Source organism: Halichondria panicea, chromosome 3 (assembly GCF_963675165.1).
Source record: "Halichondria panicea chromosome 3, odHalPani1.1, whole genome shotgun sequence".
Classification (NCBI taxonomy): domain Eukaryota; kingdom Metazoa; phylum Porifera; class Demospongiae; order Suberitida; family Halichondriidae; genus Halichondria; species Halichondria panicea.
Genome location: NC_087379.1, coordinates 5,726,286 through 5,746,235, shown reverse-complemented (window position 1 = coordinate 5,746,235; position 19,950 = coordinate 5,726,286). Strand labels below are relative to the sequence as shown.

Sequence of the window (19,950 nt, the reverse complement as noted above, 5' to 3'; positions counted from 1 at the left end):
AAATGATTCTCCTTCTAGAGACAGCTTTCTTTTCGTTCACTGGTTTCTTTTCACACTGTATATTGGAATAAGCTTTGGAAAACTGGTATGGAGCTCAGCTATAGTCACTGGTTTCTTAAGCCTTTCTATCTTTGGACTCGTTTTGTTAGTTGAGCTATTTTGTATATCAGTAACATTCTGTGTTGCTAAGCGCAGGTGGTTTGTTATCAACACTGGCATTGGCAACCCTTACAAAGAGGTTGCAAGAGTTGTCGATTTTGCAAGAAAAAACAAGATTCCTATTCAACGCAGTGCCTTTACATTCTGGGAGGATGACATACCCACTGGACTGGATCTAGGCAAAGATAAGTATGGAGGACCGTTTACTACTGAGCAAGTGGAGAATGTGAAATCATTTTTTGGAATTGTTATCATTTTACTTTCACTTGGGCCATTCTTTATGGTTGATATTGCTGCAGCCCCGTTTCTAAGGATACTGAGGAATCACATGGAGCTGGAATATGACTCCTTATATACACCTATTATTTTGGTACAAATCATTTTTTACTCTATCTTTGCTAATGGTTGCAATCTGTATCCCCTCTTTCTCGTTGTTTTTATTCCTATTTTTCTCAAGTTTATTCATCCTCTGTTTCAAAAATATCTCCCTGGTATTCTGAGGCGAATTGGAATTGGTCTTTGTCTTATCACTGTTAGTCTATTTTGCTCACTGTTTGTCGACACCATTGGTCACCTTCTCCCTAGTGGCCATAATGCTAGCTCAATGTTTGATCCTTTTAACTATACAACTAATAACGAAACGGCTCCAACACTTCATCTCAGCCCCTTCATTCTCATTATTCAGCAAGTCCTTGTTGCTGTGGCCTACGTATTTATCTATGGTGGAGTGTTTGAATTCATCTGTGCTCAAAGCCCTCACTCTATGAAAGGATTTCTCATTGGAATTTTGTTTGCTATTAAAGGACTTTTTCAGTTGATTGGTGTTCTTGGAGTTCTTTTACCGTTTAGTTTCTGGCAGACCTCCCCTAAAGCTGGACTGGTTTATTTCCTGGTGAACATTTTTATTTCAGTCGCACGTGTTGTGGTTTTCATAATAGCAGCGAAGAGGTATCAGTATCGGCAACGTGATGAACTTTGAAAGTACATTGAAGAAGTTTACGAGAAGGATGTTAATCACAATCGGGAATTTGAAGATCTAGATGTTCACTTTAGTGATTCTGACTCAGAGACCCAATGACTGCATGTGTAGTATCGAGATATTTAGGTTTAGTGAATAAATTATTGTTGTTGAAATACGATTGTTATAATTTAGTAGTGACCTTTTAAATTACTCCTCCCTTGAGACAACTTCAGTAGTGATAGCAAGGTAGTCAACAATAATTATTGTCTAAAATACTATTGAATTGTGTACTTGGAGTGTTTCTACTTATCTGCTTGGATTGCATTTGCTGCATTTTTAGCCAATGTTATTCAGTTTGGGGTTGAACAATTAAATGAGTCTCCTTCTAGAGACAGCTTTCTTTTCATTCACTGGTATCTCTATATTGGAATAAGCCTTGGAAAAATAGTATCAAGTTCAGTTTTTGCCACATTTTTAACAAGCCTTTCGGACTTGTTCTGTTAGTTGAGCTAATTTGTTTACCAGTAACGTTTTGTGTTGCTAAGCGCAAGTGGTTTGTTATTGACACTGGCATTGGTAACCCTTACAAAGAGGTTGCAAGAGTTGTCGGCTTTGCAAGAAGAAACAAGATTCCTATTCAACACAGTGCCTTTAATTTCTGGGAGGATGACATACCCACTGGACTGGATCTAGGCAAGGACAAGTATGGAGGACCATTTACTACCGAGCAGGTGGAGAATGTGAAATCATTTTTTGGAATTGTTGTCATTTTAGACCTTTGGCTGCAGCACCTTTTCTCAGTATACTGAAAAATCACATGGATACAGAGACTCTCCTTGGGATTACTTTAAGAAACCTTTCTTACTCCATATTCGCTAATGGTGGCACGCTGTACCCTGTGTTTCTCGTTGTTTTTGTTCCTATTTTTCTCAAGTTTATTCAGTCATCCTCTGTTCCAAAAATATCTCCCTGGTATTCTGAGGCGAATTGGAATTGGTCTTTGTCTTATCACTGTTAGTCTGTTTTGCTCGCTGTTTGTTGACACGATTGGTCACATTCTCCCTAGTGGCAATAATATTTCAGTGTTTGCTCCTGGACATTACGAAAATAAATATTTTGTTGCTGCTCCCTCCCTTCAACTTAGCCCCTACATTCTCATTATTCAGCAAGTCCTTGTTGCTGTGGCCTATGTCTTTATCTATGGTGGAGTGTTTGAATTCATCTGTGCTCAAAGCCCTCACTCTATGAAAGGATTTCCCATTGGAATTTTCTTTGCCATTAAAGGACTATTTCAATTAATCGGTGTTCCTGGAATTCTTCTACCGTTTAGTTTCTGGCAAGAATCCCCTAGAGCTGGACTGATTTATTTCCTGGTGAACATTGTTATTTCAGTCGCAGGTGTTGTGGCTTTCATAGTGGCAGCAAAGAGGTATCAGTATCGACAGCGAGATGAACTTTGTAATGTAAGAAAGTACATTGAAGAAGTTTACGAGAAGGATGTTAATCACAATCGGGAATTTGAAGATCTAGATGTTCATTAGTGATTCTGACTCAGAGACCCAATGACTGTGTAGTGATAATAAAATACTGTGATGCGGATAGTTGAGTAATTGGTTTGTATTACGTGTAATGTATATTTAAGTGGGATTGGCTATTGTTAAATGTTTGAAGATCTAGTATACTGTATAGTAATCCACCCTCTCTTCCTTGAAGCAAATTCAGTAGTGAAAGTACTTTTTGGTGGTATGTAATGTACTTAGAACTAATGTGGAACTAATGGGTTGTGGGTGTTGTGGTCACATTGAAGCCTGGTGGCCACAGCCACAGCCCACAGGTTCCATATGACTACAATGCCACCTGTTGCCACAGGTAACAGGTTCCATATGACCACAATGCCATACACCTGTCGCCACAGGGCTCAATAGTTGCTGTACGTCAATAGTTGCTGCATACATACGTGCATGGCACTTCACATTACCACCCCGTAGATAAAAATTGGCCTGGGATTAGCTGGGAATGAGGCCAGCCCACTCCACAAATGTATGAAGCCACAAGGATAGTTAACCACAAGTCAGTTATAGCACTGCCATATGCCAGGCAGATATACTGTCACTCAGAACCTTTGCGGCCACCCACCACTGTGCAGATCTAAAATGTCATTCCATTGTTTATACTGGTATCCCAATGTTGACAGAGCTCCACCATCTGTACACCATTTGGTGCAATCATTGACTATCTTCCACAGTCTCTCCTTCAACAGTGTCATCTTCGCTTGAATCTTCCACGTAGCATAGTTACTACTGTTCAGCGGAACAACCGATACCGTACTTCTAACGCTCTCAGCCATGTTCATGCAACTGCTGTAACAAACAAGTTTACTGTCGCGACGAACAAGTTAACACCAAGACGACAAACAGAAGAACCTGGCTTACAAAATAGTCTCTACCGCAACGAACAAGTTAAGCACCAAGACAACGACAAAATAGTCTCTATTCACTTCAGCTAGCTAGCACTGTGACACTAGGCCCATAACCTATTGAAATCCGGTTCAGCTGCATGTGCTCAGCTAGATCAAAGAAAATGAAACATTCAAACACAAATCATACAAGAAATGAACTAAGAACACATGGCATTATAAGAGTCCACAGAGAATGTTCTAGAAGTATACTTAATATAAGTATATTCTTAATATATAATTATGCATGTCAGCATAATTCGCGAGCCTTACACTAGCGACTTATACACATGCATTTTTCTGTTTGTATATGTAAGACTGTATATTTATATGTATGTATGTAATTGTACATCGCACTAACAAAACTTACGCTCTTTATTACTGTACTCAAATCAAACCGCTCCGTTGAAGCGAAGTAAACAAACCTCTTTATACCTCACTTAATGAATTAAGTCGTTCGATTGATCTATGTACCTTTTCTATATATATGCTGGCTTCGCTTGCCCTCAATGTTTACCAAAACGGACAATAACGTTTTACCATAATTACCTTCATTATATCGTTATAATTATATGGAGAATGATCGTGAATCTATGAAGCAACGATTAGATTGATGAAGTGAATCGATCTACCGTATTACTAGAATGTTTTGCGAGCATCTAAACATTTGCGAACTTTGCGATGGTTGATCAATTCACAACAATAAAATCCGAAAAATTATACACACGATCCTTGCCAGAATGCAATAGTTAGATCGCAAAGGGTCTGATAATTTGGTTCTTTCATTCATAAAAGTTTTTCACCAGCAAAGTGTTGTAGTAATACGGTATAGTTCGCTCATTTTTTGTGTCCACACACACCGATCACTCTACCCCTGCTGTGTGCTCCCATGCAGCGAGGTAATGATTTGGTGTTTTCTGGTACATGTTGTAGGGCTTTTCTATAATTCCTTGCCACAATAATTTGATCTTTTGATTAGAACAAGGGTGTTCAGTGAGCAATAACTGGAAATTTCTTTAGGTATAGCTATAAGTGCAGTAAGAATACAGTCACAGTAAGAACAATGGCTAGTTGTGAGCAAGGAACTATAGAGCAAACTTCCCTTCATGAAACTCCTGCACCAGATGCCACTGAAGCCACACCACTCGTGACAAGTAATCACAGTAAATATGGCAAAAAGAAAAGTGTGCTGATCAAGTCAAAGGCTGCAATAATGATTCTCGTTTGGACTGCCTTAATGTCTTTCATATATGGTGGTTTTCTGAATCCTGAAAATTATTTCTTGTTCACTTACATATTTACAAGAGTATACCCTGGGGCAATATTTAACAGTGAGATGATAGATAGTGGCATATATGCTGTGTTTGCTATCTGGCTTCTCTTCTATCCTCTAGCCGGATACTTGGCAGATGTTCGATATGGCAGATATAAAGTTGTGAGATGTAGTGTATGCACCATGTGGCAGGGGCGTAGGCAGGAATTTGAGGAAGGGGGGGCTGAGCTGAAAGGGTGTGAAGGAGCGCCGAAAATTTTCGGCGACCGGAAACCACACCTCCTAATTAATGACTGATTTCCGGGAATAGCTGTTGTACCAGGAGTGTCTGGTTGTGTACGATTTATGATGTTACAATAATTATTTTGTTGTTAATATGCATGAAACATTGCTAATATTTACAGTGCTAACTACATGTACAATGTATATGATAATGTAGCTGATCATTACTTTGCTGGCTCTTCATCAGTACTCAGGCTGGCAGTACTAGAGGCTAGAGCTTGGCAAACTGGCACTAGAGCTTGGCAAGTTGGCACTAGATCTTGGCCTTGACTCACGCTTGAGAAATAATGGTCCAGTTTCTGCGACATAGTTGCTGCTCTCAATCAACCTCTGTGGTAGATTATTGATCAGTTGCACAGTGCATTGCGCATGTGCAAGAAATAGTTTATAGCCACACCTGTTTCAATTAAATGGTGCATGCTAGCCAGCTAGCTAGCTAGCTTAGTTACACTGAAGAATCAAAGTTACTAGTATAGTATAGAGCTAGCTCTTGGACATGCTGTTTGTCTGCCACTAATCTATACCTGTAATTCCCAGGCTCAGTGAAGACAGTCATCAGAGAAGGTGGGGCTCTTAGTGTGGTTTTTGCAGAGGAAGGGGGGGCTCCAGCCCCCAAAGCCCTGCCCCTCCCTACGCCCCTGTGTGGTGTGGACTCTTGACGGGTGTTATCAGTTGTATTGTCAACTTTTGTTTATTGCGAGTTACCCGTATTCATTCCTGCATGGCTCTATTTATTTCGATGATAGTGGTGAATTGTGCACTTGCACTTTTTCTTCTTATCTCCTTATTGATTGCATTTGCTGGATTTTTAGCCAATGTTATTCAGTTTGGGGTTGACCAATTAAATGATTCTCCTTCTAGAGACAGCTTTCTTTTCATTCATTGGTTTCTCTTCACATTATACATTGGGATAAGCTTTGGGAAACTGGTATGGAGTTCAGCAAATTCCACTGGTTTCTTAAGCCTTTCTATATTTGGACTTGTCCTGTTTGTTGTGCTAATTTGTATGTCAGTAACTTTCTGTATTGCTAAGCGCAAGTGGTTTGTTATTGGCACTGGCATTGGTAACCCTTACAAAGAGGTTGCAAGAGTTGTCGGCTTTGCAAGAAGAAACAAGATACCTATTCAACGCAGTGCCTTCACATTCTGGGAGGATGACATACCCTGGATCTAGGCAAGGACAAGTATGGAGGACCATTCACTACCGAGCAGGTGGAGAATGTGAAATCATTTTTTGGAATCGTTATCCTTTTATTTTCAGTAGGACCATTTTTTACGGCTGATATTGCTGCAGCACCTTTTCTCAGTATTCTTAAAGATCACATGAAGGCTGAGAACATTAAATTTTCGTTGTTTAATACTGGTTCAGGCAACGTAGTTGACTCTATGTTCACTAATGGTGGCACTCTTTATCCTGCCTTTCTTGTTGTTTTTGTTCCTATTTTTCTCAAGTTCATTCATCCTCTGTTTCAAAAGTGCTTCCCTGGTATTCTGAAGCGTATTGGAATTGGTCTTTGTCTTGTCACTGTTAATCTGTTTTGCTCACTGTTTGTTGAGACGTTTGGTCACCTCCCTAACGGTTATAATGCTAGTATTTCAATGTTTACTCCTGGACATTTTGACTTATTTTATTCTAATTTTACATATGATTTTATTGCTGCTCCCTCCCTTGAAGTCCCCCCTTACATTCTCATTATTCAGCAAGTCCTTGTTGCTGTGGCCTATGTCTTTATCTATGGTGGAGTGTTTGAATTCATCTGTGCTCAAAGCCCTCACTCTATGAAAGGATTTCTCATTGGAATTTTCTTTGCTATTAAAGGACTATTTCAATTGATCGGTGTTCTTGGAATTCTTTTACCTTTTAGTTTCTGGTCGCACTCCCCTTTTGTTGGACTGGTTTATTTCCTGGTGAACATTGTGATTTCAGTCGCAGGTGTTGTGGTTTTCATAATAGCAGCAAAGAGGTATCAGTATCGTCAGCGTGATGAATTGTGCAATGAGCAAAAGTACATTGAAGAGTTTTACGAGAAGGCTGTTAATCAAAATCATGAATTTGAAGATCTAGATGTTCACTTTGAGAGTGATTCTGATTCAGAGACCCAATGACTGTGTAGTGATATATTAACCGACTGTGATGCGGATAGTTAAATGTGTAATTGGTTTGTGTTACGTGTATAATGTATATTTAAGTGCTAATGCTCGTATATTTAAGTGAAAATAATTGATCTCCCCTATTAGTGATCCACTCCCTCTTCCTTGAGGCAAATTCATTCAGTAGTACAGTGAGAGAACTCTTTGATGGTATATATACCTTCTGTACTTGAATTGGTGGGAATTATTGGTGTTGTGGGTGTTGTGGTCACATTGGAAGCCTGGTGGCCACAGGTTCCATATGACCACAATACTACCTGTCCGCCATATAGGGCTCAATAGTTGCTGTACGTGCATGCATGGCACTCCAATTCATATACCCAATCCTATATAGCCTCATTACCGCCCCAGTTTTCTAGAGAAAAATCGGCCTGAGATTGAGGCTAGCCCAATCCACAATTTTTATAGCATATATATACAAAGCCACTAGGATAATTAACCACAAGCAGGGTTTTATACAGGATTTTTAGCCAAGGGGGGGAAATAACGACGATCGTACGCCGTTGAACATTTGGGGTCCCGGGGGCAGCCCCCGGAAAAAATTTGGCAGAATGATTGTCTAAGGTGCAATTTGGAGGTTTTTGTGCTTAAAACTATTCAGTCTAGTTCTTAACTGTTCTTGTATACCTTCAACTCACCTGCAAAAAATTTTTTGGGAGCAAAGCAGAAAAGGTACTCAAATTAACCTCTCTAGTGTGTGTACAGAGCCTGTGGTCCCACTATGTACGTGCTTTGCTTATGTTGTAAGGTTTAAATTAATTGTATACATGCATTTTGTGTACATAATACCCTCTCTGAACTTTTGAACTGTACCATGTGCTAGATTGGATATACATGTATGCACTCCTGATGTATGTAAGAGGCTTTTTCTCAACTGATTTGACTGATACACGTAGAATAATCATTATAGCTAGTCTACATGTAGATCTATCTGAATCACTGTACAATTTGGTATGACATCATTAATTTTTCATATTTCCAAGGGGGGAAATCCCAGGGCGCCCCCCCCCCCCCCCTTCTGTATGAAACCTTGACAAGTCAGTTATATAGCACTGCCCATATGCCAGACAGATATACTATCACTCAGAAACTTTCCGGCCAATCACCACTGTGCAAATCTAACCATTGTCTACAGGTGGGGGGCGGGGTATACTTGTAATTTTCTACTTATCTCCTTGTTGATTGCATTTGCTGGATTTTTAGCCAGTTTTGTGTTGACCAATTAAATGAGTCTCCTTATAGAGACAGCTTTCTTTTCTTTCTCTTCACAATAATTATAATATATCGGAATAAGCTTTGGGAAACTGGTACAGTGCCTTTACATTCTGGGAGGATGACATACCCACTGGACTGGATCTAGGCAAGGACGAGTATGGAGGACCATTCACTATACTGAGCAAGTGGAAAATGTGAAATCATTTTTTACGGCTGATATTGCCGCAGCGCCATTTCTCAGTATACTTAAAGATCACTTGCAGGCAGAGATTTACATTTGACCACCTGATATTAGTTTATGTTGACTCTATATTTACTAATGGTGGCACTCTGTACCCTGTCTTCATCATTCTTTTTGTCTACTTTATTCATCCTCTGTTTCAAAAGTTCCTCCCTTGTTATTTTGAGGTGAATTGGAATTGGTCTTTGTTTTATCGCTGTTAGTCTGTTTTGCTCACTGTTTAATTTGTTGGCACAATTGGTCACTTTATCCTTAACGGCCGCAATGCTACTTCAGTGTTTGCTCCTAGACTTGTTATACAAGAATTAATTTTGATCCTGCTCTCTCCCTTCATGTCTCCCCATACTTTCTCATTATTCAGCAAGTCCTTGTTGCTGTGGCCTATGTCTCTATCTATGGTGGAGTGTTTGAATTCACCATAGACCAGATGAGGGACCTCATTCCCCCAGTGTTCGTCGTGGCCTCACGCATCTCACGGCTTGTCTCCAGGAGAGGAAGGGGAAGACCCTGATCGACCACCTTATGCTGAGGAGCTGTATAGAGCTTATGGCTGTAATTGGAGTAATATATATTATAGTGTGCTCACTAAACACATCATAGTCGTTAACGTAGCTCTAATAGGTATCTGCCTATATACTTCAGTACTTTTTAACAAAGCTTGCATGGTGCAGGTTTTTGCGATTTTTTCCAAGCCATTATAGCACTCGCTTAGTTCGCTGCAAACAAAAATGGTAATTATGGTGGGTGGCTGGATTTATGCTCTGCTATTATTGTGTATGTATACTGTATTTACTTGATTAAACGCCAGGGCGTTTATTTCAGATCGAAGTCTTTAGAGGGGGCGTTTAATCCAGGAGGGCATTTATTGTTATGTCTCCTCCAAAACTCTTGCACAGCAGCAGTTATGGTGCTCTTCTTGGGCTGCTGTCTCAGCTTAAATTTAAGTCATAGGAGTGCCCTCTGTGTCGGTATCTCTCTCTCTGCCATCGATGCATCGTAAAAAAGTATTTTTATTCTATGCTGCCACGTTTGAAACTGGTTCCACGTGCTATTTCAGCTCCACCCACAGTGCCACTACATGGGCGATTATTTAAGATGGGCGTTTATTGACAAAGACAGAGCTTTTACCCTGGGCATTTAAACGAGATGGGCGTTTATTCAATGAGGGCGTTTAATCAAGTAAATACGGTATGTAGTTGTGTGATTGGGCGAGCAAAGTGAGCCCTACACTAGCACTTACACATGCATTTTCTGTTACATGTATATTTGTATGTGCACGTGTGTATCAATATATAATGCTCGCTTTGCTCGCCTTGAATGTTCTCTAGTAAAGGTGATTTGCATATTAGTGTTTTCTACCGTGCATGTTTGTCATGTTTTAGGGCTCCGCTATAATTCTATTATCGTATAGCGGGTAATTTTCGGGGGGAAAACTATTCGTGGTTGAGCAATATTTAGTCATTAATTTTTGTGGATAATATTTTCGTGGTTGCTGCTTGCACTGCAGGTAAAGGTAGGCAAGGTTGCTTCATTCGCGGGTAAAATATTTGTGGTCAGACCTTCAACCATGAAAACCACGAATAATTTGCCCCCCACGAAAATTACCCTCTATACGGTACCGTACCCTCGCGAAAATACGCCCACCCTTTTCTGCAAGAAGTCTAGCCTTATTAGGGGACTGTGCCTTTAATCCCGAACTGCTAGTTTTCATTGGAATATACGCCCACCCCTGGCCTCAAATCGAGGTTTACACTTTGCTATGCCAATTCTTTATGTATTTTCATTTTAATACATAGTATGAACATTTTATTGACAACAACAATGTTATAAACTAATGCATGAGTATGATTAAAGCATGACAAGAGAATGAACATGAAGAAGTGGACTCTGACTCTATTCGTTGCTTGTTGATGTTAGATGTAGCAGAAACTTCTCGAAGGATGGTAGGTCATACCCCTACAGAGCAGCTATCAGGTACTTTGTTTCAGAAAACCAAGGCAAGGTAACCTGCAAAATTAGCCTGTGTGATACAGTAGACTCTCGTTAATCCGGCCAGCCTTGGGACCATGCAGCTTGGCCGTATGGCAAGCCGTGTGGTTCAAAAATAGAAAGCACAAAACGTACTGTTATTATGCCTATAAACGTACGTGTTTTGGCTATAAACGTACGTGTTTCATTATACCGCTACGTCTTCCTGCAACATAAAGTGTTTTATTATAAACGTACGTGTTTTATTATAAACGTACGTTTATAGGCATAATAACAGTACGTTTTGTGCTTTCTATTTTTGAACCACACGGCTTGCCGTATGGCCGGAATAGCGAGGTGGCCGTACTTCAGATAATTAGCCGCGGCTTAAAAAGACCTTACCTCGAATCTAATCACTGATTGCAGTTCTTGTCTCGAGGATAATGAATCATTCTGCTCTCTATTTAAGTGTAATCCAATTTTATTTACTAAACCACCCCCAAAACATCATATCTGGCCGTAATACACATATAAAATTACATTGAAAACGTTATTTGGGACAGCCAGCACTGGCCGGTAAACGGAATAGCGAGTGGCCGTACTTTAGGTCGAGTTTTGTGTAGAAAACATATAGCTAGCATTCCGTGCCAAACCAAATGGCCAGTATATCGAGGTGGCCGCATTTCAGAGAGCCGGAATAGCGAGAGTCTACTGTAACTTTCTTGGACTTTGCGTTTTCCTTTCTCAGCATATAGGACTACTTGTTCCCTGCATATACATCTTTAGGGGCAAACAGATCCATACAGAGAAAGTTATAATGTCTGGTCCAGCAACAGGGGCGTAGCCAGGATTTGAGATAGGGGGGTGCTAGCCTCGATTCCAGGCCGATTAAAATACGTTTAATCGGCCTTGAATCGAGGCTAGGGGGGTGCTTGATGAACGAATTACCAATGGGGGTGGGGGCACTCCCTCAGAAACTTTTGTTGTTATATACATGCTCTGAGATTGATTCTAACGCAATCTGGCTAAAGAAATGAGGGCACTGCTGCTTTGAGGGTTCTGGTGGTTAAGCCACATCTTCATTTGAAGATGTCCTCGCATTGTTTTGAGTTGTGACAATTAATTAAATCATGCAGCTGCTAACCAGGTTCTGCTTGTGAATTAGCAGGACAGGGTGGCAAGCCACTTGCAGTTGCAGTGCTGCTCTGTGAACTGGGCTCAACGGAAAAATACTCATGATGATGATGGTGATAGCTGCTGAACATTAACAGTCTGCAACTCTGTGGGGGACCTAGTTGGGCGGAGCCCGACCGTCCCTGACGGGAGGTCGGGTTGCAAGCCTATCTGGAATTTGTTCTGCGCATTATGTAGTACTGCTATGAATATTATTATTCTCAAGTGGGTGTTAACCGACTTGATGACGTGAAACCACAGGATGGCACAGCAATACTGCATGCGGTTTTGCAACTAGATGCAAGCGGAAGTGTAACCAAGCCACGTGAAAAATGCTGCAATCTGATAGGGCGCCACTATAGTGGCGCTAGAACAAATCCCAGATAGGCTTGCAACCCGACCTCCCGTCAGGGACGGTCGGGCTCCGCCCAACTATGGGGGACCTTGGTCTGCTCAGCACGTGGCTTTGCGCATGTGCACTGACTGGAATGAATATTTGGAGGTGGAGCTAGATAGTTAGAGGTGGAGTTTTGAGTTGATCGTGCAATTGCAATTATAGAGCTCTAGTTACTCTCGATCTCATATCAGCTAGCTAGCTTAGCTAGTTAGTAAAATGAACTTGTGGAGCAGAGTCTGAGGCCAGAGGGGGGTCCTGGAGCACCCTCTGCCCCCCTCTGGCTACGCCACTGAGCAAAGAGTCTAGCTACTACCTAAAACTTCCTTTCTTCAATAGTGAACATGTGGCATTCAGCTACTGCGCATGCTCAACTTCTTATCCTGGGTGGGCTTATAATCGAGTGAAAATACCCTTGTGTAAGAACTTCGAAGCATGCAAAAGAGGGGATGGGCGTTTATTCAAGATGGGCTTATTTTCGCGAGGGTACGGTAGTCTTGCCACAGATCTTCAGATTAGATATCAACAAGGGCTATTGCTTGTGAATGTTTTAATTGTGCAAGTGGGCAATAACTCGGCATTTCTTTAGGTAGCTGTATACGCTCACTGTAAGACCAATGGCTAGTTGTGAGCAAGGAACTATAGAGCAAGCTTCCCTTCATGAAACTCCTGCACCAGATGCCAGCAGAGATGCCACTGAAGCTACACCACTCGTAACAAGTAATCACAGTAAATATAGCAAAAAGAAAAGTGTGGTGATCAAATCAAAGGCTGCAATAATGATTCTTATTTGGACTGCCTTAATGTCTTTGATATATGGTGGTTTTCTGAATCCTGACAATTATTTCTTACTCACTTACCTATTGATGAGAGTAAACCAAGTAGGGCCAGTACTTAACAGTGAGATGATAGATAGTGGCATATATGCTGTATTTGCTTTCTGGCTCCTCTTCTATCCTCTAGCTGGATACTTGGCAGATGTTCGATATGGAAGATATAAGGTTGTGAGATGTAGTGTATGCACCATGTGGTGTGGATTTTTGACTGTGGTTGTTATCGGTGGTATTGTGAACGTCATCTTGATGCTATTAAATTTTATCGACTCCACGCCTCTATCAATTTTTATGGTGGTGGTGAATTGTGCACTTGGACTTTTTCTACTTTTCTCTTTATTGATTGGATTTGCTGGATTTTTAGCCAATGTTATTCAGTTTGGGGTTGACCAATTAAATGATTCTCCTTCTAAAGACAGCTTTCTTTTCGTTCATTGGTTTCTCTTCACACTTTATATTGGAATAAGCTTTGGAAAACTGGTATGGAGTGCAGGTAATGCCACTGGTTTCTTAAGCTTTTCTATATTTGGACTTGTCCTGTTAGTTGAGCTGATTTGTGTACCAGTAACATTCTGTGTTGCTAAGCGCAGGTGGTTTGTTATTGACAATGGCATTGGTAACCCTTACAAAGAGGTTGCAAGAGTTGTCAACTTTGCAAGAAGAAACAAGATTCCTATTCAACGCAGTGCCTTTACATTCTGGGAGGATGACATACCCACTGGACTGGATCTAGGCAAGGACAAGTATGGAGGACCATTCACAACTGAGCAGGTGGAGAATGTGAAATCCTTTTTTGGAATCTTTATCCTTTTATTTTCAGTAGGACCATTTTTCACGGCTGATATTGCTGCAACACCTTTTCTCAGTATACTTAGAGATCACATGGAGGCAGATATTTATTACAATTTGTCATTTTTTAGTGTGAGTAAAATTGTTTACTCTATGTTCACTAATGGTAGCACTCTGTACCCCGTCTTTTTAATTTTTTTTGTTCCTATTTTTCTCAAGTTTATTCATCCTCTGTTTCAAAAGTACTTCCCTGGTATTCTGAGGCGAATTGGAATTGGTCTTTGTCTTATCACTGTTAGTCTGTTTTGCTCGCTATTTGTTGAGACGTTTGGTCACCTCCCTAGCAGCTATAATGCTACTATTTCAATGTTTGCTCCTGGACATTTTGTATAATTATGATGGTGTAAATTACCCATATCCTTATTTTGTTGATGCTCCCTCCCTTAATGTCTCCCCATACATTCTCATTATTCAGCAAGTCCTTATTGCTGTGGCCTATGTCTTTATCTATGGTGGAGTGTTTGAATTCATCTGTGCTCAAAGCCCTCACTCTATGAAAGGATTTCTCATTGGAATTTTCTTTGCCATTAAAGGACTATTTCAATTGATCGGTGTTCTTGGAATTCTTTTACCTTTTAGTTTCTGGCGGAAGTCCCCTTTTGTTGGACTGGTTTATTTCCTGGTGAACATTGTTATTTCAGTCGCAGGTGTTGTAGCTTTCATAGTGGCAGCAAAGAGATATCAGTATCGTCAGCGTGAGGAAGATTGCAATGTAAGAAAATTCATTGAAGAAGTTTACGAGAAAGATGTTAATCACAATCGGGATTTTGAAGATCTAGATGTTCAATTTGAGAGTGATTCTGACTCAGAGACCCAATGACTGTGTATAGTGATAATAACAGACGCCGATAGCTATATATATATACTAACTTAATTGTGTTGGTTTGTATTACGTGTACATGTAATGTATATTGGAGATTAGCTATTGTTAAATGTTTGAATTGTGTATCTATTTATATATCTATAGTATAGTAATCCACCCCTCTCTCTTCCTTGAGGCAAATTCAGAAGTGAAAGGTGCTATGTACTGTACTTGCAATGGTGGGAATTATTGGTGTTGTGGTCACATTGAAGCCTGGTAGCCACATGCCCACAATGCCACCTGTCGCCACAGGGCTCAATAGTTGCACAGTGTATAGCACTCCAATCCTATATATAGCGGGGTAAACCTCATCACTAGTTAGGCGTGGCCCGACCTTCCGTTAGGACGGGAGGTCGAGTTGCAAGCTTATCTTGGATTTGTTCTGCCGCCACTATATAGGGCGCCCTATCAGATTGCAGTATTTTTCATATGGTTGGTTACACTTCCCCAGAACAAATCTCAGATAAGCTTGCAACCTGACCTCCCTGTCCTAACGGAAGGTCGGGCCACGCCCAACTACCTCATCACCACCCCCGTTTTTCTAGAGAAAAATTAGCCTGGGAATGAGGATAGCCCAATCCACAATTTATAAAACATACAATTATACCGTATAACGGGTCATTTTCCTTGGTGGAAATTTTCGTACGAACAATCCATTTAAATATCTCGTATTTTTATTGGTTCAGCTCAGGATAGTGATGTATTGCAGTAGAATAATTTCGTAGTTTTAATTTTCGTATGGTGCTCTCAATACGAAATCTACGAAAATTTCCACCATACAAAACATACGGTATGTACAAAGCCACAAAGACAAAGTACACTACCGTATACCTCGCTTGCTCATGCGCACCGTTGCATAATTCCTCTCTATAACACTAGAGCGAAAACAAAGCATGGTCACTAACTACATATTTGCAGCTAAAGTGATCCTTTACTGCATAGTCTCTATTGAAAGTAGAATTGTAGTTCGTTGCTTCAGTATAACTGAACACTGATCTATTTATTCATGTCAACAGCCGAGGGTTAGCACTTCAGTGCTCTAGTGTATTTGTTTGTGACTGCTTACCTGGATTCCATAGCACTGCGTTTACAGCATGGATATAGTCTTCACACAACAAGTTACTAGTTTTGATTTTGAGGTTACTTTGTTGTCCAATAAAAGCCATGAAAGGTTATTGAAAGCTAAGAAGCTTGAACCTTACTCGAATAAAGTATAACATACGTATTTACAGCTGAAGTTATCCGGTAACAGGAACAATGGAGCAGGGTCACTAAAGTAGAATGCTAGAATTTTGATTGTGGTTGTAGCTTATCCTGAGATCTTTGCCCCACTACTGAGAACCATAAATATTCGAATATCTATGCCCAGAATATACCACAGGAGCCATATCTTTCTAAGACTCCAGGGCTTCTTTATTTCATGACTTCACTGTGATCCTAGTCCACAATGAATGCCTCATACATGTACACTACTAAAACTCTGTTTTTAAAAGTTTCAGTATACGCCTCTGCAGAGGCTCTATAGACCTAGTTTAGTTCCTGTTAGTTTGCTGTGCTGTCCAACTCAGTCATATGGTCATACATACTACTACTGTACATATATCACTCCTCTGGTTTCTTTATTATCCTAGCTGTCACCAGCCGACGGTTAACATTTAGTGCTTAAGTTATGTCTTGCTATTGTTGTGTATGTATACAACGAAGCGTATGCATGTATGTATGTATGTATGTTTGTGCGATGTTTGTATGCATGTATGTGTCGTACGTCGCTCGATTGAATCATAGATTATAGAGGAAAGGGATTGGAAACGCATACGTAAATGCCTGGCCCATCCGTGTCACGGTTATATTTCTTCCTTTCCTGCCTCCGTCACATGAAATTGACCTTTGTTCTATGATAATTTAGTAAATTCATCTTTAACATCCAAAAGACAGGCAGGAAGGCTACTACTGACTAGCCAGAAAGAGACATGAGACAGGCAGGAAGGCTACTAGGATCAATTTAGGCTACTAGCTTCCATTCGTGTTTTAGAAGTTAGTATTAGAGGAGCTCTTCGCCATTGTATGAAATAATTTACAGTGGGATCAGACACAGTGTTAATTAATAGAAGTTCAAGAATATGTTAACTCCTCTTTTATTGATCTAGATCATAAACAATTTATTATACAGTCATTGCACTGTTTGTACTCGTGATGTAAAGACAGAAATAATGTAGTAACATTAAAGGGTCACTTCTAGCCTATATACATTTGCTACTTCAACACCTACACTTCCACAATCCCACAAATGAAAATCACGAGTGTGATAATAAATTTGTCTGCAAACACTACCACGGAGAGTCAATCACAAAGTTGCTACATTCAAAACACACTTAACACACCACTGTACTTGTCTTCAATCTCGAACAGGCTGTACTAGAGATAAAAAAAATCCCACAATCCTCAGCCAGTCAAGTAAAGCTAAAAAAAACTCCTTTAGTAGACACTTCTTAAGGTTACAACTATACTATAGGTACACTAAGAGCATGCATATAGTACTCGCTGGCATAGCCCTGTGCAATACTCCTGAGGCCAAGGCACTTCTCTGTCCTTCTAAAAAGACGCCTTGCTTCAGGTTGCCACTACAGCGTGGGCGTTGGCAAAACACGGATGGGCCAGAATTGTACTGAGTCCACGCATGCATTTCCCATTTCCAATCCCTTTCCTCTATAATCTATGATTGAATCAAGCAAAACTTACGCTCTTTTATACTCAAGGAAGTTGTTTGATTGATCTACGTACGTCAATCTATGCTCGCTTCGCTCGCCTTCTAGTAAAAGTGATTTGCATATTAATTGGTGTTTTCTGCGTGCATGTTTGTCATGTTGTTGTGGGCTCCTTTTTAATTCTATTACACACACAAATTGTGACAGGGCCTAGGAAAACAACCCTTATGGAGCAAACTAATAATGTTCAGTACACTACAAAGTAAAATATTTAGAGCTATTTTAGGATTTTGGTTTTCTTTCATAAGAAGTAACTTCAATATCTCCTCTAACTAAAAAAAAATTTTTTTATCCGAAAATTTTTTTGTATTAGCCGTTACAAGGCAGCCATTGAATTTTTTCATGCTGTTCTTGTATGCGGATAGAACTTCGAACATTAGTTTCTCAAAACGGTAGGTCAATACTGTCCCCCTTTCACCCGAAAATATTTTGGGGTAGGAAGGTGCAAAGTGAGTGATATTGTAATCAATTTGAAGCTTAAGCACTGCTTTATTTAATTAAGCAATAAAATACAATTAATTAGTTTGCTCCATAAGGGTTGTTTTCCTAGGCCCTGTCACATTAATGGGTAGACCACAATGTAAACATGGACTACATATACTTGAGTGATTTGATTTCTTTACAATTGCAGTATCAAATCAAAATTGACCAGTGTACTAACACAACAACTATAATAGATCTAGCTATACACGGTTGCAGAAATAAGGCCTACTCCACAGACGTGTGTACCAGAGGTGTGTACTTGGTCTATCTCATATCACACAGACTAATAGCTAGCAATTTGAAACGTGAACATTTTGACAGCAGTGGCGTAGGAAGAGAGTTATCACTTAGAGAACATGGATAGTAGAAAGAGCTTAGAAGGGGAGCTGATACGCATGTGCACACATATTAAAATGCGCCTGCAAAGGGATCTTGGGGTGGTCCCTTAAAAAAGATATTAACTTTGCATGCTCTGGGCTTGATTGGTGTATTTGCGTACAATTAAAAGCTTGATTCTTTGATTCCATTGAGCTTGGGCAAAAAGCAAGCATGCAGTGTTAAGGAGGGGCTTGGTTCTACACCACTCACTGGACAGTTAGGAGAACACTGAAGATGGTCTCCCATGCACCAAATTTGAGTAACCACAATTTACTACAACAGTACATTGTGGTTTCATGTACGTGTTCATGTGTTGCAAAGGTGCTGTAAACAAGGGCTTTGCTTGTTAAGTTTGGGAGACTCTTTAGGTAGCTATACACTCAGACCAATGGCTAGTTGTGAGCAAGGAACTATATAGAGCAAGCTTCCCTTCATGAAACTCCTGCACCAGATGCCAGCAGAGATGCCACTGAAGCCACACCACTCGTGACAAGTATTCACGGGAAATATGGCAACAAGAAAAGTGTACTAATCAAGTCAAAGGCTGCAATAATGATTCTCTGTTGGACTGCTTTAATTAATGTCGTTGATCTATGGTAGTTGTCTGAATCCTGAAGCTTACTTGTTGGTGTTCATTATACCCCAATCTGGTTTGGAGAATATTGAGGTATTTTTTATAGCTAGTGGCATATATATATATATGCTGTATCTGCTTTCGGGCTCCTCTTCTATCCTCTAGCCGGATACTGTGCAGATATTCGATACGGCAGATATAAAGTTGTGAGATGTGGTGTTTGTACCACGTGGTGTGGACTCTTGACTGTGACTGTTATCGGTGGTATTGCAAATGCCATTGTTTGGCCACTGATGTTATCTCGAATTAGGTTTGCAAATGACCCTTCCTACACAGCCCTATGGGTTTTGTTCTTGTTAGTGATGGGTGTACTTGGACTTTTTTTTCTTATATCCATTTGGATTGCATTTGCTGGATTTTTAGCCAATGTTATTCAGTTTGGGGTTGACCAATTAAATGATTCTCCTTCTAGAGACAGCTTTCTTTTCATTCACTGGTTTCTCTTCACACTCTATATTGGAATAAGCTTTGTGAAACTAGTATGAAGTGCAGCTGAATTATGACTGGTTTATTTCTTGGTAAACATTTGTGATCTCAGTCGTAGGTGTTGTAGTTTTCATAGTAGCAGCAAAGAAGTATCAGTATCGTCAGTGTGAGGAAGATTGCAATGTAAGAAAATTCATTGAAGAAGTTTACAAGAAGGATGTTAATCACAATCGGGAATTTGAAGATCTAGATGTTCACTTTGAGAGTGATTCTGACTCAGAGACCCCATGACTGTGTAGTGATAACAATAGACTGTTTAGCGAGATATTTAGGTTTGGAGTTATAAAACTGTTGTTGAAATAAGGATTGTTATAATTTAGTATAGTAATGACTTGGACAAATTCGTAGTGAAAAGTAACCAAGGGAGTTTTAGTAGAGCAATTATTGT

The 19,950-nt window shown here is 40.1% G+C and overlaps 1 protein-coding gene across 1 annotated transcript; it reads left to right on the top strand.

The window, feature by feature from the left end:
• Positions 1-12,324: 12,324 nt before the first annotated feature.
• Positions 12,325-14,436, top strand: LOC135333726 (solute carrier family 15 member 4-like). The gene has a single exon (XM_064528752.1). It carries the CDS (start codon positions 12,890-12,892, stop codon positions 14,285-14,287), a length of 1,398 nt encoding a protein of 465 aa, XP_064384822.1. The 5' UTR covers positions 12,325-12,889; the 3' UTR covers positions 14,288-14,436.
• Positions 14,437-19,950: the final 5,514 nt, after the last annotated feature.

Bases quoted from the DNA above. Each gene is read 5' to 3' on its own strand.
- LOC135333726 (XM_064528752.1), top strand. From the start codon at position 12,890: ATGGCTAGTTGTGAGCAAGGAACTATAGAGCAAGCTTCCCTTCATGAA.